The sequence below is a fragment of the Nelusetta ayraudi genome, unplaced genomic scaffold (genome assembly GCF_046127955.1).
Source record: "Nelusetta ayraudi isolate G7.1 ecotype Tasmania unplaced genomic scaffold, CSIRO-AGI_Nayr_v1 ptg000011l, whole genome shotgun sequence".
Taxonomy (NCBI): domain Eukaryota; kingdom Metazoa; phylum Chordata; class Actinopteri; order Tetraodontiformes; family Monacanthidae; genus Nelusetta; species Nelusetta ayraudi.
In genome coordinates this window covers 3732628-3754865 of record NW_027466061.1, presented here as the reverse complement: position 1 = coordinate 3754865, position 22238 = coordinate 3732628, and the positions used below count along the sequence as shown (strand labels likewise).

The following is a 22238-nucleotide window of genomic DNA, read 5'->3' as shown; positions in this document are numbered from 1 at the left end:
AACCAACCAATTTATATAATTTGATCAAGTGTGTGGAAACACTGTTCATTTAAGTCAAAATATCGCAGCAAATAAAATTAAGCGTGAATTTTGACAGAGTTACCATGTCTTGTGTCAGCTGTTTTATAAACAGGAGACTTTTGTTGAGCAGAAAAAGGCCAGAGACGGCTTCATGGTTGATGCTCTCTTTCTCTGGACTGAGGTTGTCCATGTCTTCCACCCTCTCCGTCCCCGGGCACAGATAGCCACTGAAACTGAGGGACTGCACCCCGAGACGCTCAGCTATCCAGTCTTGCCTTGTGCAGAGGAATTTCACCATCACAAACTTAAAGGAGGGGGGAGAAAGGAAAAATAGTGGGTAAGTAGATATTATATAAAAATATCAATAAACCTTACAAAACAGCATTGGTGAGTAGAACAGCCTTTATTTTCATTATTCAATGAACAGAGCTTCTCCTTTCCCCAGTGCAAGCAGGTAGTTAGAAGAAAAAGATAACCTCTGTTTGAGGTCACATCATTCAAAGCGGGACGTACCTTCGCAACACGACACTGTTGCAGTTGGATCTCTGTGTCGTTCCATTCGCTCTCAAGCTCAAACCAGCCAATGGGCTCGTCCTCTGACTGGGCTGGAATCTTAGCACTGCATTTCAGGAGACAGCAGTAGGGTCAGAGTACCGACACCACCAGGGCAGACTCCAGCATTGCTGAGGGGGTTCCATAACTCAGATAGGGTTACCGTGACTATATTGTAATCAACTTTGCCTTGGTTAAGTGTTAACTATGTTTTTAAAAGCCAATACTTGAATGATTATCGCCCTTTTTCCTGTTGAATCTTCAGTTGTGCATTGAAAACATCAATGATATAAATCCTTTTCAAACAGCTTGTGTAAGAGTTCTTACTTGTCTTGCACAAACTTTTTGTAGTCCTTGTAGTCCCACGTGTCATACTTGTGGAACCTCTTGTAATGCCTCTCTGCATTAAAAGGGTCGTCCTCTTTGTACGCAAAGACTAAGCCACATTTTGCTCCAATGGCTCCTTTCCGCACCTTAATTACATAAACCAGAGATTAAGCTTCTGTTTGTGTTGTCACACTTCCTAGCGCCGAGGAGCAATCAGACGCGGCCTTACTTTGATCCTCATCTGAGTGACAAGGAAAGTGCTCTGGTCCTGCGTCGACAGGATCACACTGGCTTTTTTCTTGCCACTCTCTGTGAGAAAACCTAGAGGGCAACATCGAGTTAGATCATTTGAATGTTGGCTGAAGGTAGATACGACTACACGCATGAAATACAGGTTAGCATAATTTTCTCATTGAACGGGGGTGTTCTTGGCTGTACCATCTCCAGTGAGGGAATCGGTGAGCATGTTCTCTGGTCCGGACTTCTCATCTTTACTTTTCACGTTACAAGCCTGTAGGTGCAGCTGGAGAGCCTTGCCTAGAAATGACACAATAATCACACATTACAGATGTGTTCTAAAGCCTCAAGACGGAAGCCGCTGCTTAGTAATGGAACACGTAAATTTCTACTGCATAGTCCACTTTTTTCATTCGCGCCAGCACACTCTCTGAGATCTGACAGTGAAGGATTGTGGGTGAAGATTACCGTTGCGATTGAGCAGTCGAAGCCTTACGTTGGCCATGGACACAATGAGAGAGGCAGCCTTGTATAGCGTTTCTAAATGATTGCTGATGCAGGACACGGCTTGGAGCACCTTTGCAACGCTGCCTCTGGCCAAGGCGAAGGCCAGCAGAGTCATTTCTGCATCCGGACTTACGCAGCAGCTACATGGGAGCAGGAAAGAAGAAAAACAACTTTGTTTGGTTTTCTCCCGAAAAACAAAATGACATCATCAGCAGTCTCTGTTACAGATAAAAAAAAATTTGAGGGAGTTCATCAGTTCATCACATAACCACACTCTTACTGTGTGGTGAGAAGGACAATTCATCATGTTTGAACGAAGTTGTTCATAATTCAGTCAGTTGTATCAGTCTGTCTAAGAGCAGAAGACAAGAAAGTTAATTTCCCCTACAGCACTAAGCGGCGCTGCACTCACCAAAACTTAAAAAAAGAATACAGGCACAATTTTTAATATGCCTTGTCTCTGTAGCAAAGTGGAAATGACAAATCTGTTGATGAACCTGTTTTTCACTGAAAGATGAAAAAATAAACACTGTTCTATCTCGGGTAAGACGCAAACTTATCAACAATACGTGAAGTCGTGAAGTTTGCAGTGTGGATATTATTGGAAAAAGAAGTAATGGTTTCAGAAGCCTCACCACTTCACTGAAATTAAAAAAAAGTAAACGTCCAAAACCCAAACTACTGTGCTGCTAAATGTAAAGAGCATTTTTTTAGACAACCTAGATGGCATGAACGCTGCCATGTACTTAGCATTTTATCTTTTTTTTGTTGTTGCTAATTTACCGAAGCTAACTTCTGCGTTAATGTTGCTGCTTCTGCTGTGGCTTAAGGTGCACAGTCCATCGCATTGATCAAAACAGTATGTCATCTCTCAAACCAAATCAATATTCTTAGTCTGTTCTCGCTGCGATGATGTCAGCAGTGTGAGCTGAGCTCAGTGAGTGAGCAGTGAGTGCATGTGCTGAGGCAGGCCCTTACTCTGCTATCCTGAGTAGAAATCCATCCACCTCTTCCAGGATGTTTGGGGAAAAAAACTTTGGGAAGTCCGTGGACGACGGTGAGAGGGACAGCGGCGGTATGTGCTGTAAGGCTTTTCTGCAAGACAGACAGCACACAAACAATCGCTCAGAAGGGCCAGTAAAGAAAAAATATATATATATATCCCAACAAAGGAAGCTGCTTGTGAGTGTATCTTACTGTGTAGTGAGAAGGACAGTCTGAGCCAGTGCAGGGTTGGTCTCCATTGATGCAGTGATTAAGGAGGTGAGGAGAGACAAGTACCAGATGGCGGAAGCATCCGTAACAGTCACCTCCTTGGTGCGGCCGAGATGACAGCCCAGCGTCTTGATGCCGTGAATTCGAGTGTCACATCCGTCGCTCACGCAGCGCTTAATGTTGATTTGGATGACTGGGGCATAATACAGTTATGACAAAGATGGAAAAAACAACGTTGAGATTTCCTTGCTTTATCTCTGAGAGTATCATTAAAAACTACAGCATTATTTGGTTTGACATTAGCTAAGGTGAGTATGGGTCCTCAATGTGCTTCATAACATGAACAATCTGTTGGAAATTAGAATCTACACTAAGAATAACCCCCAGTGTGTCAGAAACCTCCAAAAAGCCGCACAGTACAATACAATCGCAGCATTTCAATCATCACCATATGTTGTGTCATGCTCAGTGCAATTTTTGTCCAAATATTTTTTCCAGCTGCTAATTCACCTGAGAGTCTCACCGTTGCTACGCAGACCGACCTCACCAGACAATACAAACTCAGGACTCAGGAGTTTCTAAGCCTAAATAAGTCTGTGTGGATGTAAAGCTCAGTTTTAGCAGTGGAGGTAAGACACATCCCAGTAAATAGGTAGAGATGTTGACATGTAATAGATGTGTTGTTTACCACTAGTTCTGGGTCTTCTGAACGGTGAATGTTGATTATTGTGCCAGTGTTCAACCCATATGAAGGTTTGGAAATGTTTTAGGCACTGGCAGCAAGACAGTTGACTTGCAACTGGCTGTGTGTGGAATTTGCTCACCGCGAGCTGTAATCTTCACAACCTATCAATGACTGTGCCACTAATGAAAAATGGAAGCCCTAAACAAAGACACATTCAACCTGGTAGACAGGCTGACAGCTGGTGACTCACATGGGTGTGTGATGTTGGCATTGTCTAATAGAGCTACAAAGCCGGTGACATTGCTGGGGATGCGGATATCTCGGATCTCCTGCAAAGAACGGCGATTTCTTCCCACAGACACCGACACCAGCTGAGGCATGTAGCTGTGGTCATTGGAGGCCACGGCAATGGCAAGACGTCGCAGAACCACATCGGGTTTCATTTTTAATCTGAGGGCAGCAGAAGGAGCAGGTCTTAACATTACTTCTGAATTTTGACGAGCATATTCAAACATGTGTGACAATCAGCATGTGTGACAATCAGCTGCAAAGCCAAAAGTTGTGTTTGAGAACAGCGTGGCCATACCTGACCCAGTGTGAGCGTGCACTGCCATCCGACTGCCAGAAAGATGAAGTTTCCCCATTTGTCATCTTGAAAATGTCAGCCACGTTGGAAGAAACTTCAATGGAGCTGTAGCACTGTGTGAGCACTTTGACCTTTTCAACCTCAGGATCCAGGTCCAGTTCTCCATACTGGATATCTAAATCTGAAAGTGAGACATAGAAAGACGAATGACGGTCTGGAAGGTGTATGATTAGAACCTGTGCATTACTGTTTTGTTTGAATGCTCATGGAGGGATTTGAGGAATTTGTAGTGGTTCACCTTTTTCCTTCTGTAAAATGAGCTGCAAGTAGTCCTGAACAACACTGGATCGCATGGTGCAGATACTATTGTAACCCTCTAAAATAGGGAAAGGTAGGGCACTGCTGGGAATACGATTCCTGTGGAGGAATTTCAGAATCTTGGAGGCGTGTGCCCCGAGTCGGTCTTTAGTTTTGGAGAATATGTCAACAAAACCTAGTGGTGAAAAGAGAAACACACCCACACTGAGCGGACAGAACTACCTGTTGATGACAAACATTCAAATGAGGTGGACCTGGCTGATATACAAATCACAGCCCTTACCTGGAGTCAGGGAGCATGCTTGTAGCTGTCTTATCACATGACTAAGCTCTCCCTTCAGATTAGCTCCATTAGAGTTCTTCAGGGCTATCAGCATGGTTTCCACGTCCACCACACCATCCCCCTCTGCATCGAACTGTCCAAAGGCCTAAGACGGAGACAGGTAGTATAGATTGTGACATACTGACACAGTCACCCCCTATTCTACACAATAATGGTCTGTTGAGACAATACAAATACAGATCATGTTTGAATTAAGAGGAATCTACGCTATGTTGATGTCCTCATCACATTTCAATTGTTTTTTCATAATTTGATCTATCATCCGTTTACATATAAAGGCAGGTAGATGCAGGCAGGTGACCCAAAGAGGTGAGTGGTTCATGAAGTATCATCAGCAGCATTCCAACAACCGAGTGGCATTTATCAAATGGTCTGTGCTCCCTAGAGGAGCAAAGGGCTTAACAGTGACAGTGGCATTCCAAATGTACCCACACAAAGCCCGACAGAGACTCACATTCATTAGTTAACCCATTCATTTGTGACAACACATGCCAGCCAACAAAGCAGTGTTTTGCTACAAGGGGCCAGATCTGAAAGCACAGGGGCAGTAAAGCAGACAGACACAGGTGGTATTAACACACCTGTAATTTATCAATCATCTGTGCACTAACAATAATTTCAGGAATGAGCCACGACATCAGAACCACACCAACCCAAATATTAAATCCATTCATAGAGTATAGAGTAGATAGAGGGATAGAGCACTCAGCAACTGACGTTGCCTCGTCAGCAAACCAGTCAATTGTTGCATTCCTGTGACATTACAAATAATAACAACGTATGAGGACCAGTGGGAGGTGCGCTTGCTTGTTTCTCTCGGTATACCTCTTCACATTCGTCTCTCGGTGCATCTCTGCTCTCCAACATCTCGCAGAACTGTTCCATGTTGACAGACTCATCTCCTCGGTTTAACCGGTCCTCCAGCCACCGCACCAGGACACCCTCATTCCCGGCTAGGACAGACTCCCGAATGGCGACCCCCGAGTCGCTAATGCGAGCCGCGGCTTCTCTGAGTTTAACTTGTTCTAGGAGAACCCCGGGCGACGGTGGTCCACCGTGGGCCATGTTATTCGATCCTCTTCCGCTTTTACCAGAACCGGAGCCTCCGCTGCCTCCAGCGCCCGTGGCCGCAGAGGCCGGACTGTCTTCCGCGAAGCCCGGGCTCTCAATTTCTACATCTTCCTCGTCGCCGCTGGCTCCACCGCAGCCACTCTCGGCGTTCCCCATGTTCGTCCGAACGTCCTATGACTCCCCAAAAATCTCTGTGGCCCACTTGGTACCAGTTTCGAATCAGTTGTACCGGTCTGAACACAGACCTCTAACCTACAGACGGAGACCTGCTGTTCACTACTACCGCATTGACGTACCATACGTCAACTGACTTGCTAGAAACGTCATCCGCGTTTCTTAGTTTGCGCATGCGCAGTCGCGTTCCCCAATGCGGAAGTGCTTCGACTGTTGACATGAATCGTTAACTATGCCTCGTTATGTTTGTGTTGCGTTTCTGTCGTTGGCAGTGCTCTTCCTGCCCCGCGAATGGTTTTTGAATTTAGGGAGTGTTTTAACCCCGGAAGCCTCTGTTCGCCTCCTGACTCGGAATGAATTATTAAAGTACGATGGGAGTGAAGGCAGTGAGGGCCTTTACCTGGCTGTAGTAGGACAGGTTTTTGATGTGATCAAGGGACACAAGCACTATGGACCGGGAGGTGCTTATCACTTTATGGCAGGTAATTTCTGTCATGCTGTGCCCATATCCTGTTAATGTTATACCTGACTGCCAATAATGACCCATGGCATATTTCTGTAGACAAATGATGGGCATCGATCATTGTCTCATGGGTTTAAATACTATTTTGGGTATAGGCTTCAGTGCCGTTTTGGTAAATAAAGAGCCATGGTGCGTTTGTTGTGACTCTGATTTATTTCTAAGGCAAAGATGCCTCGCTGGCTTTCGTCACCGGGGACTTCACAGAAAGTGGACAGACAGATGATGTGTCCAGCCTGTCCCCATCTCAGGTGATGGCCCTTTATGACTGGCTGGCCTTCTATCAGAGGGAGTACCACGCTGTGGGTAGGGTATTTGTTCTCGCTTTTTATGTTTCTAAGTATTTATACCTTTTCCCCACTCCGATTGTAACATTAAATGTGCAAGTCTGCATGGTGAGATCAGTGTCTTAAATTTGTTCCACACTTGTGAACACAGATCATTATTCCTTAATAATACACAGAAAAAGAGCAAGTTTGTATATTTTCCACCCATTATTAACAGTACCTTAGTTAACTAATTCAAGGAAAACTGTTGAATTTCAGGTCTGCTAATTGGACGGTTTTATAAAGAGGATGGGCATCCAACAGAAGCCTTACTGCAGACACAAGCACTACTCGCAGATGGCCAGCAAATTAAGGCCCAGTCCGAAGCTGGGCGACTACGATTTCCATCTTGCAATTCACAGTGGAGTGCTGCAGGAGCCGGAAGGGTGTGGTGCACCACCAAGAGGTATCCAAATGGTTTAGAGTGGATCAAATATTAACAAACTGAGGTTGATGTCTAGCCAACCTGTGAAACATGTTCAGCATTAGCTGCAGCAATTTGTTGATAATTCAATGTGCTTCTATTTCCCCAGTGGCGGTGTTGAACGGTCCTGGGCAGGAGTGCCACGGAAGATTTTCTCACCAGGCTCTACGGCTGTTCGTTGCGTTTGTGTTGAAGACCCATTTGCGGCAGATGAAGACCCAAACATTCAGAATTATGACAACTGCCCTCCAGATGCCAACTCATGCCCTGTTGAGGATGAATTATTAGAAAGTTGATCGATATTGCATCTGCTAATTTAGCCTTTTTCCATGGTGCAAAAGCTCAAAGACCACCTGAACTCCTGTGATGTACACCGACAACAATCACTGGCAAAACACAGGGGTTTCTTCTGTCTTCAGAGATTGAAGACAGAGATTGCTGCTGCAAGCAGAATAGCAGTTTTCAGAGATGTTGTGAAAATCACACCAGCCAGTACAGGAAGAGCCATAATAACAAATGAATAAGGCTCAATGAAATCTTAGTTTTAAGCAATGAAAAAAAAAAAAACTCTAGAATTTTAACTGCACACTTTGCCTGAAAAAAAACATCTTTGATTTTTGTGATGTTATTTATTTTTGTCCTAATTGTATAATAAAAGTTAAAAATAAAGAAAGAAAGAAAATCTTGTCATATTTTAATCTGTGTAGATTATAGACGAGAAAGCAATACAAGGGAGTCCACATCTTGGATTTTGATGACCTTTATGTAAAGTTGTCCTCCCTTTCTCTAAAAAGGATACACCAGGAAGAGACAGGCTAGATATCTGAGCATACAGATACAATATGTGCATAAAAGATTAAACAATGTGCATAAAAGATTAACAGAGGCAAGATTTAGGTTTGTCACAATGACAAGCACAAACTGCATTTCAGTACAAAACAGTTGTAGTGGTCAAAAATATCACACATTTATCTGTACAATTAAACAATACTTTAAGAGGGCCCCACTACTTGGCTGTCCCTCAAGTCCACATTCTCCCCAATAATCAGGAAATGCCTTGTGATGCTGATAAAGTGCACATGTTAGGCTTAGTAATCAAGAAGCGTTAAATGTGATGGGTCAAGACAACTTGACTTGAGGCAACATTGTGGGGAACATGATCGAAACCTCTGCCACAAGATGTCCAGGCAGATCACTAATGGAATGTAATGATTTCATGACAAATTTTGAAAGTCAACAAGGACACATAGAGGCGACAAATTAAATGACAAGCACAGGCATAATAGGCATGTCTGATAGTGAGGAGAATTTCTGAGATTAGATAGAAATATTTTGTAATGATCAAAAGTAGGTACAAAGCTGAAACCTTTTAGTGACTATGGCAATTGCAGACAAGATCATTTCATATCATGATTTCACCTTTGACAAGTCTTAAATTATGAAACCAATTTGTTAGCTCTCATTTGCCAGTGATAAAAAGCAACAACTGAATGATCCTACTTTAGCATCTTACTTTATCCAGTCAACATATCAATCAGAATACAGAAGGGAATAATTAAAGTAAACACACTGGTAATTATGTCTTTAGATTTAGCAATCAAGAGTTGTTTTTTTTCACAGTTTAACACTCCTTTAGATCAACAGTGGCATTAGCTCTCATTATGTTGTTGCACTGAATTTTTGTCTTCGGCAGGAAACGTAGCACAAAAGCTGCTGAATGTGAAGAAACCCCAATAGAAAACTATTATGAAATTGAAATGTCTGTGAATGCAGTAGCTACTTGCTTATGAGAGCACATTGTGACAAACTTCACCGATAACAGGAAATCGATAGTCCAACATAGCCAAAGTAGAGGACTGCCCCCATCTAAGATACTTTGATCAAGACAGAAACAAAATGACAATGTTTTACTTTCTATGTGAAACATCCCCTACACATAACATTTTCCATAGACTTGGATAGTATAAAAGCGATGGTCCATTTCTTTCTGCAAACCTCTCGTTTGTACGTCCTTGTACGTATGTCCCTTCTGGTGCGCCCAAAAATACTGTGCCGAGTCGGGCCTGGCATGGCCAGCGTCGAGGGGTGGGGGTGGTGGTGGTGGTGGGTGGGGGGGTATCCCGGTTGCAGCACTACGACACCCCTCCCAGAGTTAGCACATCAAAGCAGATGTCACATACCCTCACTGGCTTGTTCAAGTCAAACTTGATGATGGGAATCTCTTTTATTGAGCACTTGTGGCACAACAGGCGCCCACAGTGGCGGCTGGAGTAGAGCAGAGAAGAGAAGCAGGATTAATCACAGTTTTATTTTTTTATTTTTTTATTCAAAAACAAAAAAAATCAAAACGCATCGCACATCAGCGTTAAAAACCAAGCTGCTTACCAGTGATGTTTGCGCGTTGTCACACCAAACTTGGCAGCACATTCATAGCAGTTAGAACCATCACACCAAGGGGGCTCTTTGGACAGCATATCTAAAGACAGGGAAACAATATGAGCCATGAACACAAGAGCAATCAATGTGTGGGTCACATTCGTTGCACAATAAAGGAAAACATTAATCTGGGGTCAGCTGTTGAATTATTTATGCTGCATGTGCAATACGGCTTAATCACTTACCTAAAAGGCGGAAGAGCAATTGTTTGGTGGCAACTTGGTAGTTGAAAATGTTGATGCCCTGATTATTATTGACGCCCAAGCGAGCACCAGCCCTCACAATGGCACGACACAGATTTGCATTTCCCTTCATGTAGGCCAGGAGCAGAACTGTAAAGGAATAACAAAGCATGAAATAACATCTTGTTGCAAAACTTAAGCAATCATGTAGTACCACAGGTATTGAAAACAATCTAAATGAAGGCAGTTACAATACCTGTGTTCCCTTCATTATCTGGTTTATCCAGGGGGTATTCAGGCATACACTCCAGGAACAACTCAAAAATGGCAGCGGCATTCTCTTTCCCATAATGGCCTAGCACATGCATTGGTGACTGACCCCTGAGCAGATGAAAAGATGTATTTGCAGTCAACAAAGGATTTCGGTTGAAAAAGCAGACAGTGTTTTTATTGAAGTTTCTGTCATGCTGGTGAAGGGCATGGACCACAAGACAGTTTCACTTTGTTTATCATTTTAGTTCAAGAAAAAGTTTTTTAGGAACAAGCTGAGCTACCTGAGATTGAAGGCCTCGGCATCGATGTTAGACTCTGTGAGCAGGGCTCTGACATTGTTAAGGCGACCCTGCATGACTGCAAGATGCAGAGCTGGGGAGATGACAGACAAGTGAAATGTGTAAGAATCAACAAAGTAACTTGTGGCCTCTTAAAAAAATCCATTCACATGAGTTAGTTTACCTGATTGTTTGCTTTAAAATGAACACAAAATACACATAAATCTAATATACACTGTTCATAAAAATCTCATCTCATATTCATAAAAATCTCAAACAGATAAATAAAGAACTACCTCAAACTGTTTTGAGTACTGAATTTTGAAGTAAGGATCACAACTGTGACATTTCCATAAGCACAATTCTTAGCAGTGAAAATTGTGCTAAATTGTTCTGTGCACAGCTGCATTTTGAGCACACGCAGGCTGAGAACTCAGAGAAAGGCCTAACAAATAAAGAATTAAAAGTTACCATTATTTCCATTCTCGTCCTCGGCAGCAAAATCCACCCCATTTTCCAGCAACACAGAGCAAATTGTGGCGAGGTCCTGCTGGGCAGCCAAATGTAGTGCTGTCTGCCTGTGTTTGGTCAGCTCATTAACTTTGGCTCCGGCAAGCAGCTGAGGACAAAAGAAAAAAAGAAGGGAGGAGGAGATTACGAGCTGCATTCCATTTTCCAACAAAAAATACCGTAGTCTGGCTTGAGGATGACCAGTAACGACAGGAAATCTGAGTGCACACCAGGTTGCGGACAATGATCTCGGATCCGGCCTGGACAGCCAAGTGGAGGGGGGTGAGCTTGGCTGCATCCTGAACCCTGGAATTGACGTTCGCCTTGACGCTGATGAGGAACAGGACACTTTCAATGTCGGAGTTCTGCACTGCCACGTGGAGGAAATTGCGCCCTTTGTTGTCCACCTAGACAAGATGAAATGAGAGATCAGGAGGCGGCGCCACATGTTGGGCTTCCATGGCAGAGTCGCACAATATCTTCAAAGGTCAATTAAACACACTTGTAAAAAATGTTCACGTCTCAATTGAAAAACACTTATTCGGCAGCAACAACAACACAAACAAGTCTCCTCTCGCTCTGTTATTCCAGAGGGTGAGGCCATTTTGGCAGCATTATTTCCATTACCACAACTGCAATCAAATAATTCAACTCCTTTGGCAGAGGTTCCTTTTTCATAATGGATACACAACAGTTTTGCATTATCATCAGGTGTAATACAGGCCCTGACTTTTGAAAACTGCTGTTGTTGTAGAAATATATTGTATTGAAACACCTTGAGATCCATCATCTCATTTTCAAGGTGGTCCAAAACTGTCTTCAAATACAGGTGCAATGCTATGCTGTCTAATACCACAATGCTGTTTTTTATATATATATTTTTCCATACTTTTTCCACTCACAGTCACCTTCCACACAGTTCTCCAGGTCATGTGCATTTGGCGTATATTCAATTTGCACAAGGTCAAGGTTCATGGAGCTGCACCGACTGTCTGAGAACCATGTTGCGTAACAGGAGGGGCGGGTTTCCTTCACACTACCGTACCTGCTCTGCGGCACCGGGCTCCCTCTTTAGGATGGCTTCTGCCGCCTTATTGTTTTTGTACGTCATGGCGCAGGCGAAGGGAGTCATTCCTTGGCGGTCGCGGATGTTTAGGCGAATGTCCGGGTGGGAGATGAGGAGCTGGATGATGACACTGTGCTGATTGCTGATGGCAGCGTGGACAGGGGCTCTGCCCTCTGCATCCTGGCAAAAATATAAGAAGTATTAAATGATTTTAAGAAGAGGCAGAAGCAATATTTTGTCATGAAACACTGAAACAGAGCTTTACCTGAAATGGCGTTTCATTCAAAATATATTCATTAGTGAGAACTTGATAGACAGATTGACAGATTTTTGGGTATCAGGCAGGACTGACCTGTGCATTAACATTAGCCCCGAATTCCAGAAGGCACTGCACAACCTCCTCCAAGCCCCAGCTGCTCGCTAGGTGGAGAGGCGTCTGCCCATCTCGAGCCTCTTCGTCTCCTTCCCCGTTAGGTCCTGGTTTCCTGGAGCTGTTTACATCACAACCGCTGCATATCCAAACACAGAGGGGGGAGTGGTAAGTGGAGACCATAAGCCACATCTATCAAAAACACTAAATAACAGACTTAATTTCAGGCGTCCTAATATTATAAAGTGTAAAATTTCCTCCGCATTATCGATTGCTGAAGTACAAGTACTGTATCAAAGTTTAGAATAGACAGTGCACCCAACCACAACCTTAATGATGAGGCGACTGGCTGACCTGCGGATGAGGAAACAGGCAGAGACCTCGTTATTCTCATCTATCGCTCGGTGCAGGAGAGTCTGCTGGCAGTCGGAGGGTCCTGTGTTCCAACACGTTGCATCGCAGCCGTGGCGGACCTAGCGTGGACGAACACAAGCCAATGAAAGGAACACTTATCCACACTGGAAATCCCAAAAATGTACAGTAAAGTCCTCTTGGACAGACAATCACAAAATCTAAAAATTTAAATAAATAAAAAATTTAAATCAACGATATCTTACTTTACATGTTTGGATGAGGCTATAACAGCTTCAGTAGCAAATAAACTAGTGTAGTTCACTTTGAATAAAGCAGTTACACTAGTTAGAAATAGCTTTAGCAATTGAAAAACATATTGCCTAATGTATAGAAGCTTTAAAAATAATCAAACCCTAAATAGCAATTTCACAACCAAAAAAACCCCAAAACAAAGCAAGAAAAGTCACGCAGAAGCCCTTGAGGTGATGCTTTACTGCTGGCAATATAAAGAACAAACACACTACCCAGATCTCTATGGTGTACACAGTTCGCTCACCAGTGTGGATGCTATGTCTTCCAGACCATTCTCCAGGGCCAACCACAACGGAGGGTCCCCTTTGTCATTCACCACAGACATGTCTGCTCCTCTTGTGCAAATGGCATCCACCACCAGTGGGAGCTGATTACTGATTGCCAACTGCAGAGCTGTTTGTCCCTCCTGGGTCCTGATGGCAGACAAAGAAAAATCCAGTGCCTTTCAAAATTGCATCATATCATGAGTCTGTACCCCACAAGTGTTAAAAAAAAATCTAATTATTTATGAAATAAGTAAATCACAGATGAGTACAAACTGAACAATAAGTTACAGATAATTAGGCAAGGGGTCTAAATCCTGGACTTCAAAAGGAATAACAACAAACTACTCTCTTACAAAAAAGGGACAGTTAAAAAACTAAAGATTTTAATCTTGAAAGAACAGATTTTTATAGATTTCTCCAATTACGTAACCGATTCAATCACAATATCAGAAAAGGAAACAGATTTAAATGACCCGACACTGATTATTTTTTATTGATGCTTACCAAAGTAAAGCAAATAAAGGTGTTCTCTAAAGGTTTACTGTTAAAGAAGTCCTACAGTACAAGATACATTAAAGACAAGTGGGAGAGGGAGGGTCATTTATTAATATCGCAAGAAGATTGGCTTGGCACTTGTCAATACCAGTGGAAATGCACCAATTCTCATGTGTGGCGGGAGTTTGGGTGGAAGTGTTTGCTTCGTTTCTTTATTACACCATAACAAAAGGCATAATCAACTGGAGGAACAGCTGTATGCTGGAGACAGTGAGGACACCAAGAAGCCAATCACTGGCATATCTTTTGGGACTGTCCAGCGGTTAAGCCCTTCTGGACAGAACTTCACAAAATATTAAGAGGCATTTTTAACACTCGTCTACCTATGCAGTTTTCTACTTTATTTTTAGGAATTTTGGACTCACAGGTCAAACGAACCGACAAACATTTATTTGGTATCTTGACAAACGCTGGCAAAAAAGCCCTTACTAGGCCTTGGTTGCAGCCTGATCCACCTACGATACTGGAATGGATCGACATAGTGAATGACATACACCTTATGGAAAAGATTACATTCTCCCTGCGCCTTCAGAAATGCATTTTCATTAAACGCTGGTCCAAGTGGGTTGAATATGTTGGTGCCCTGTAATTTGAAGAGCTGAAAGGATGTATCTGCCCCTTTTGTCTACAATTGTTTTAATGTTTTGGTGAGCCGAATGATGATACTTCATGCTAAATCTTACTGACAGACCTTGCCTTTTTGTTTCCAATCTCGTGTATACTTGTCTTTCCTGTTGGTCTAAAAGTTTTCAAAAAGAACACAGCTGATGTTTTGTATTTTGTTCAGTTTTGTAAAAAACAAAAGGAAAATATTGCGAGTGGCAAATATTGACTGTACCATCTGAGAGCATACATTGTATTGCATTTTATTGCCATTCTTAAATAACAAATGTTTAAAAAAAAGAAAAAAAAAGAAAGAAATAAGTAAATCACTAGAAACACATCACATTTGTTTTGCAGCTGCATCAAACTGAGAATTAAGGAATTCAGCAAACCAGGTTCATTTACGCACTTCTTCACACCGGCATGTTGACCTTCTTCTGATTATTCGCAAAAGTCATTGAATGTTTTATGGTGACAGAATACTGCAGGGCTTACCTAACATTGATGTCAGCTTGATGCTCCAGGAGGAAGAGGGCACTCTTACTGTCTTGTCTTTGGATAGCCATGTGTAGCAGGGTTTGTCCGTTGGACATAGTGTCATTGATAGAGGCCCCAGAGCCCAGCAGCTGAGCCGCTATGGTGTGCATTCCTGGCAGAGACACGTTGAACATGATGGACATTTCAAAACAAATGAATAAATGTTGTCAAGAGTCAAGAGCGTGCAGATGCAGCACTCTTTACCTGTCCAGAGGGCCAAGCCCAGCACTGTCTGGTCTAAAGAGTCCTTGAGACTGAAGTCTGGAATGATCTGGAAGTTGTTGGTCGCATGAAGTGCATTGGCTGCAACAAATAGATTATGTAAGAAAATTAAATTCAGTCCAAAAAAATTTTGCTTTAACAAAATTGCACAGGGAGAGAGTACAATATAAAAACATAGTCACATTCACTAATCAAATTACATGTGTTCCCGTCTCCACTAGGTGGTGATATATAGACTGAGATGATCTGTTAACTGCCAATGCACAAGCAAAAAGACACCAGTGGTGGTGCTGATTTGAGTTTGTTCCAGTGAAGAGCACATACATGCACCATTAAACATCAAAAAGAAAACAACCAAGCTGACTTTCCAACTTCAAGACAGTAATGTTTTAATTTAAATAGGATTGCAGTTCAACTTCAGCAGCCATGTTTGTATTCACACCTATCCAACGGACGGGACGTTGTGGTCAACTGAGCCCACAAATACAAACCTTTTTGCTCAAGGATGACAGAAACCACATCTGGGTGGTTGTGAGCAATGGCCATGTGGAGCGGGGTCTGCAGAGCCACACCAAGAGTGTCATCAGGCAAAGCCTTCTGGGTCTGAAGGTTGGGGTTGGCCCCTTGCTGAAGCAGCTCTGCTGTCAAATTTGCCAAGCCACAACGGCAGGCTGTGTGAAGAGGGCTCTCTCCCTGAAAGTACACAGATTGTAGATTAATTAGTGAAATTAATTAGTGTTGATGGGGTTCAAGTTTATCTTGAGTACATTTAACCGATTAAAAGGAGGATGTGTTTTGCGGTCAAACAGCTTCTTAACGCGTCGAATAGACCACACTGTCTTACTTAAGCAACTTGTCATCTTATCTATCATCTCTATATTATCGTTAACGTGGTAAAAGGCAGTATCCGGTCTAGCTGCCATGGCTACTGTTACGTTGTTAATGATATTCCCCTCCACGACGCCAAGTATCGCTCTTTTTAGGCTCATGCCAAGTGATGACTGGTTAAAGTATTGGATTCACTTTAAAGGTAAACCCATCCATCACAGGAAGAGTTTGCATTCTATTCGATTCCGAACACTTGCATGGAAGGGAAGAAAAAAAAAGACAAAAAAATGTTTCGACACGTCACGCTGAGTCATTAACAGATCTTAAAGAGTCCAATTTTTGGTTTTAATGTCCGAAAAGTTCTTTCAGTGACACATGCTGCATATTTCAGATTATAAATTAATTGATGGATAAATGGCTCATGTATAATATCTGTTAAAAGATTCAATCAAACAGTGTATAATTTGAAAAAATTAAACCATAGTAATTTAAGCATCAATGATGTCTCTATAAAAACTAAAATAAAAACATGACATTGACATTGTCACTGAAACCTCATCTCTTCCAAAAGGGCACGCTCACCACATCTGATTATGAAAAATGTAAATGTTCACACACCCATTTGTTGATGTGGTTGACCTTGGCGCCATGAGTGGCGAGGAAAAGAGCAGCTGCCTCACTGCCAGCCAGAGCCGCCCTCTGCATGAGACAGTTCCCTGCAAGGGGACAAAACACACAAACATACTGATACAAAATCCTCGCTCTCATTAAAAAAAAAAAAAAAAAACATTAACGAAGGTAATGAAAGAGCACCTGTGGCGTTGTCCGGTGCATCTGCATTGCTTCCTCTTTGGATAAGCTGGGCTGCAAAGCTGTTCTCATCAAACGAAGTGCCGTTCATGACTGGAGCGTCATCCTCAAATGGGTTTACAGAGGCATCTGAAGACACGGTGATATACTGCAAGGCCAGCCAGAGAGCCGTGCTGCCCTCATGGTCCTTAAGCTCGAGGTCAAGTCTGACGCGGTGGACAGATAACACCCAGGATTAACTGGAGCGCTCAAGTAGGACCAGGGACATTGGATTTCCAACACTAGATGGTTACCGTTCGTTGACGGAAATATTGACATGTCATTTGTCATTGACTGTGTTTCACGACTGGAGGTGGAGTCAAACTAAACTTACTGTTTGCACTGCAGCAACTGGTTGAACACTGGCTCGTTTCCCGACGCCACAGCTTCGTGCAGTGGAGTTCTGTTGCACAACAAATGACAATCATATGGAATGGCCATCATATTCAAGACAGGAGGTGTCTATTTCAATCAGTTTAAAAATCCCAAAGTCCTGCGACCTACCTGCCCTTGCTGTTCTGCATGTTGGGGTTCGCTCCGGTCTTCAGCAGGGCATCTGCGATCTTTGCCATTCCAGTCATAACTTCTGCAGAGTGTTTCTTGGGGCTGAAAGAGCAGACAAGGTGGAGCGGGGTCTCCACCGCGCCCACTGTGGCTGCATTCACCTGAGCCGAGTGCCGAATCAGAAAGATGGAGGCAAACTCGTCCCCTGGAGAAGAGGACGGAGAAACATTTTTATTACTGGCCGATACAGAGTAGCCTGTGCAAGGCAAAACGTTGATTAGAGTGGAACAAATCTCAGACCCTGCGCACCTCTTTGGATGGCCTTGTGCAAGAGGCTCCAGCCACTCTGATCCACCATGTCCACATCAGCTTTGCTGTTGACCAGAGTGGTTGCAATACTTTCAAGTTTACGGGAGAGAGCGAGATCCAGCGCAAGGTCGCCGTTGTTGTCCAATTCATTAAGCTTGCCTGGTAGCTGGAGACATTGAACAAAATAAATAAAATAAAATAAATAATTACAACTGGACAAAAGTAGTTATTTTCATGGTTTCGGTGAGAAACAAACCTGGGAGTCCATTTCAATTAAGTACAGAAAGACCACGTCCTCTCGCTCTACTTTGATGGCTTTGTGAAGAGGAAACTCTGTTTTAGACTTGATCATCTTGTACAGCAGTTGTGCGCTCATGGTGCTGAAGTCTTCCTTCCTCAGGTCATCCTGCAGTTACACAGGTTTAGACCAATGAAAAAGAAAATGAAGGTGATAAATGTCAAAAGCCATTTTCTCTTTTCACATCTCTTTCACAGTCTTCAGCAAAGTCTCACAATAAAATATATAGAACGTCATAGCTGCTATATCTGTTATGATGGCCTACAATTGTTAGCCATTATCACAAAACTCTGTAATATAATATACAGCAACTGCGGTCATGACTTAAGTCTTTGTGCATTTCCCAACACCCACAGCATTTCTTCTATAAATTGATTTGTATTTGGCATATACTGTATAAACGTAACAACAATGATTCTTCATATTGTAAATATATATATACATATACATATGTGTGCTGTTGTACACATGTTGTTGCTGCTTGATTTTTAACTATAGGTGTTGATCACCTGCATGTGACCGGCATGAAGAAGATTTTTCTGACCAATCACAGACCTGCTTGCAAGCGTGTAGTGTTGAGGGCACTTCTGTACGTCCAAAGTGCCTCAACAGGTCATCAGTTTGTATGCCTTGACTTTTGCCAGTTAACCTCACTTAAATATGGGTAAATATGCCTAAACACCCTAAAATAATCTGTCAAAAACGACAACTCAAGAACAACCCTCACCTAACTTAACAGTTGAAAAAAAAAAACAATCTGGATTTTCAAGACAGCTTCAACGCCAAAATCCACCTCACACAGATTGGTGACACTTGGATGTCTTCACAACTGCAACTCTAGCGGGCCACCAGCGTACTGCACACCGAGTGAATGGACTCACCCAGTGACTGGCGATGATCTCCCCACAGTAGTTCATCAGGGTGGCGGCGTTCAGCTCCTCAGCTGTTTGGTAGAAGCGAATGCAGTTTCTGACGTTCACTGACGACATCACGCCCTTCTCACATCTGTCCCAGAGCAGAAGCAGGAAGCAGGAAGACAAGGTTAGGGCTCCACTTTATTCCACTGTAAATTGCTGTGTAGAAATTTACAATTGCAATTTAATTTTGTCAGCACAGACTGACCTCTCTCTGAGCAGCTGGAGCTGGAAGCGGTTGGCCAGTTTCATCAGGTCAATGAGGAAGGTGTCGTCCTCGGTGAGCTCCAGCTCGTCCGTGTACGCCCAGCGCAGCATCGCCATGGCAACCTCAGGTCTGCAATCTGGAGTCACAATGAGAAAGTCAAAGTGACTTGGTGGTCACAGGTCACCCAAATAACATGATAGTCTCAAAGAACAACAACAATGTTGGATACACAACTTAAAAGATATTGTTTATTTTCGACAATAAGTTCAAATTAATTTCACGGCTGTTTCCCAAAATATTTAGTAACAGCTGCCAAACAAATTTCTAGTTCACTAACTTTCTGTTTTTTATATTAGTTGGCTGCAGGACGCAGAGGCAGATAACAAGTGGATACTCATAACAATCTAAGAAATTCCTTTCAAAGAGTCACACCAGGGTCGCTCACCAGTCAGGTCCAGCTCTGAGGTGGAGGCCATGCTGGCCAGACTCCAAACATCACTGCGAGCAGCCAACACAAACTTGTGGGCATTGACCTTCTCTCCCACCACGTTCACTTTGAGATCACTGGAACACATGATCATCTCTAAGAAATGCATATACTGTATACACACACGCATACCAAAAAATGACTCCTAAAAAGAAATAAAATTAACAGATAACTTAAAAATTTTCAGAAAACTCCAAAGCGTCACAATTTAACTCAGTGACGACGTGTTTGAAGCCAATAGCTTCCAATGCACAAATCAATATGGTTTTTTACCACGTGCATCACTTAATAATTGTACCAACTTGCGTCCATTTACACCAGTAATGCTCCTCACCTGTACTGCTCCTGCTGATAGAGGTTGGCCACGATGTCCAACAGGCGGCTAATGAAGGTGTCGGCAGCTGCAGGGCAGCTGGAAGGCGGGCCAGAGGTCTGCGCCGCAAGCACGGCACAGCGCCTCTCTGTGTCGGCCAGCTTCTGCTGCATCTTCACATACTCCTGCCTGAGCAGGGAGAGGTGCTTCTGCAGCTTGGCCACCTCCTCTGTGACAGCAGAAGAAAAAATAGGTGAAAAGTTAAAGAAAAAAAATCTGGATAAAAGATCAAGATGCAAGAAAATTACATTTCTCAGAAACTACCTAGCCCATAATTACCCCTGAAATAAGATCCAGTTTTCTGGGAGGCATTTCGAAAATGTTATTCTCCATGGATCCAATGGACAAAGGTAGTGTTATTTTGTGTTTCTATAATTGAGTGTGCGTGTGTTCTCTCTCCAGGTACTCCTGTGTATATTAGGATATATAATCGGGATAGCAATAATGTAAACTATTACACTACTAAATAATCTAGTGTGGCAAGTTTAAAAATCAAATTATTTTTTTGGTTGGGAGGGTAAACAACAACCAACTTACTAGTTTTGTCCAAGCTGCACATTTTTGTTCAACTTTTGAAAACTGACAGGAAAAGACAAATGTGTAACTCTTCTACATGCGTTCCGATGTCGAGGCAAATTCATGTCTCAGCCATCTGCTTCACTGAGGCCCATTTCCTTCCTTATACCCAGTAAAGTTTTAGTAAGGGGGGGGGGGGGGGGGGAATGCTGAGGCGGCACGTTACTTTGGCCTCCCTTGTAAACCGTTACTGACTTGGCGGGTGGTCATGAGGAGCAGGAGGAGCCTGTGTGAAAGTCACCTGATCAGCTCAACTCAGTAAGGGTGGCACAGTGAAAAGGTTTAACTGGACAAATTCTTTGAAGGTCTGAACCTTGCGAAGCTCGACTGCAGATAAAGTGCACAGATGCCCGACCTCAATAATGCACACAAAAATTGCGTGAACTGCAGTTTAGTTGGCAAAAAAAAACTTGAAGTCAAAAAGTACAAATTGAAGAGAGAAGAAAAATCTAGATGTCAAATTATGCCACTCGTGACTGAAAACAAAAAGAAAAAAAAATGTCAACACTTATGTTGCATTTAAAGATATTGAAGCTATTCTCATTTGAGATGAACTATAATCTGACAAAATTAAACAAGATCCAAGCAATATTCTCTCTGCTCATCAGTAATGAACCGTATCCCAAACAGAGCTCACACAGAAGAGATTAGAGAGTGAGTTCTCGGGATTAAAGTTGGCAACAAGATTCTCCTTTCAGGGGGCAGTGTAGAGTCCACACCACACCAAATACAGGCGCTGTCCTTGTCCGTGGGCACCTCTGCAAGGTGCTCCAAATGATAGCTCGCTGTCAGACACACCTGAACTGGGCACTGGGGGTCCTCCCATTCGCAATTATCGTACATCCCCATCACCGCTGCTAACATTACAAATATAACAATAATTAGGTACGCTTTTGTTTGCGCCAGCAAGCAGCCCAGTTAAATATTATTTACAACAAAACCCACAGCTAGTAATTAGGGTTTTAGAGGGTAGTTTGATCCACTCCTTGATGCTGCTATGGACATGTCACCCAGAACCCCCCTTCAAGTTAAAACTAAACCGCATTTTCCTCCGGTATGGTGAAGTACGACAACATTAAAACTTGACATATCGTTGGCCATCAAACAAACCGACAGAATTCTCATTATTCGCCCTGCTTGTTATTTTTCATTTTCAACTCGGCGCTCAAAAAAAGAAAGAAGCTAGCAACGTCAACGGAAGCTAACGAGAGCTCGTTCACTGACAGCAGAAAGTGACAGGACAAATGCCGTGACGCTTCGTATTTTTAACCTTACGCTGTGCATACTTTGGTAGAAAGGCGAGACACTAGTTGATTCACGCCCAAGTCATTCGAGCTCACAGATAAAACAGGGAGTGGATCTTATGTTAAAAATACTGCCTCATACCTTCCGCCATGTTGCTCTGCGTTAGCTCCGTGCAGGCTCCGTGGCCCGACAGTCTCTATCGCGATATGACGAGGAGGAGGCATAGCAGGCAGCGGTGCTGCGTTCAGGTCATCGCCTCAGCTCCGACCAAGTCAATTGATAGTTTAATTTTCCAGATGACAGCAAAAGCCTCGTGTTTCCTTTGTAATAATAATTTAAAAAAAAAAAAAATAAATAAATAAAGGAGTAAGAATCCC

The 22238-nt window shown here is 43.0% G+C and overlaps 3 protein-coding genes across 5 annotated transcripts in view; 1 reads left to right on the top strand and 2 right to left on the bottom strand.

Annotated features, from left to right (window-relative positions):
* Positions 1-6149, bottom strand: part of zzef1 (zinc finger, ZZ-type with EF hand domain 1) — a 28748-nt gene extending 22599 nt beyond the window's left edge. The window contains exons 1-13 of the mRNA XM_076020109.1: positions 5617-6149; positions 4732-4876; positions 4429-4623; positions 4131-4311; positions 3795-3994; positions 2842-3052; positions 2623-2739; positions 1606-1784; positions 1339-1437; positions 1130-1221; positions 901-1046; positions 535-640; positions 104-325 (exon numbers count right to left, since the gene is read on the bottom strand). Coding sequence (XP_075876224.1) covers positions 104-325; positions 535-640; positions 901-1046; positions 1130-1221; positions 1339-1437; positions 1606-1784; positions 2623-2739; positions 2842-3052; positions 3795-3994; positions 4131-4311; positions 4429-4623; positions 4732-4876; positions 5617-6018 — 2295 coding nt within the window. The 5' untranslated portion in view covers positions 6019-6149. The remainder of the gene's footprint in view (positions 1-103; positions 326-534; positions 641-900; positions 1047-1129; positions 1222-1338; positions 1438-1605; positions 1785-2622; positions 2740-2841; positions 3053-3794; positions 3995-4130; positions 4312-4428; positions 4624-4731; positions 4877-5616) is intronic.
* Positions 6150-6230: 81 nt separating this feature from the next.
* cyb5d2 (cytochrome b5 domain containing 2) lies at positions 6231-7739 on the top strand. Its single transcript, XM_076020113.1, has 4 exons — positions 6231-6518; positions 6722-6862; positions 7102-7288; positions 7416-7739. Exons 1-4 carry the CDS (start codon positions 6269-6271, stop codon positions 7600-7602), a joined length of 765 nt encoding a protein of 254 aa, XP_075876228.1. The 5' UTR covers positions 6231-6268; the 3' UTR covers positions 7603-7739.
* A 311-nt stretch (positions 7740-8050) lies between these two features.
* On the bottom strand, positions 8051-22157 carry ankfy1 (ankyrin repeat and FYVE domain containing 1). Of its 3 annotated transcripts, none has more exons than XM_076020112.1 (25): positions 22003-22157; positions 20002-20209; positions 19626-19744; positions 19181-19316; positions 18940-19063; positions 18017-18166; positions 17761-17926; positions 17452-17656; positions 17282-17350; positions 16912-17114; positions 16717-16814; positions 15762-15963; positions 15253-15351; positions 15007-15160; positions 13332-13500; positions 12776-12894; positions 12404-12560; positions 12031-12231; positions 11216-11392; positions 10947-11094; positions 10479-10569; positions 10181-10305; positions 9928-10074; positions 9692-9782; positions 8051-9571 (listed from the first exon to the last, which is right to left on the bottom strand). In XM_076020112.1, exons 1-25 carry the CDS (start codon positions 22010-22012, stop codon positions 9439-9441), a joined length of 3501 nt encoding a protein of 1166 aa, XP_075876227.1. In that variant the 5' UTR covers positions 22013-22157; the 3' UTR covers positions 8051-9438. The 3 variants fall into 3 exon arrangements, with proteins under 3 accessions (XP_075876227.1, XP_075876225.1, XP_075876226.1); XM_076020110.1 differs by lacking the exon at positions 22003-22157 and adding an exon at positions 20578-20614 and having other exon boundaries at positions 17752-17926; XM_076020111.1 differs by lacking the exon at positions 22003-22157 and adding an exon at positions 20578-20614.
* Between the last annotated feature and the right edge of the window lie 81 nt (positions 22158-22238).

Coding starts and splice junctions, on each gene's coding strand:
- cyb5d2 (XM_076020113.1), top strand. CDS start 6,269: ATGCCTCGTTATGTTTGTGTTGCGTTTCTGTCGTTGGCAGTGCTCTTC. Junction 6,863..7,101: donor GAGGGAGTACCACGCTGTGG/GTAGGGTATTTG, acceptor GTTGAATTTCAG/GTCTGCTAATTGGACGGTTT. Junction 7,289..7,415: donor GTGTGGTGCACCACCAAGAG/GTATCCAAATGG, acceptor CTATTTCCCCAG/TGGCGGTGTTGAACGGTCCT.
- ankfy1 (XM_076020110.1), bottom strand. CDS start 20,599: ATGTGCAGCTTGGACAAAACTA. Junction 17,927..18,016: donor TAATTGAAATGGACTCCCAG/GTTTGTTTCTCA, acceptor CAATGTCTCCAG/CTACCAGGCAAGCTTAATGA. Junction 11,393..12,030: donor AGCCCGGTGCCGCAGAGCAG/GTACGGTAGTGT, acceptor CATCTTGTCTAG/GTGGACAACAAAGGGCGCAA.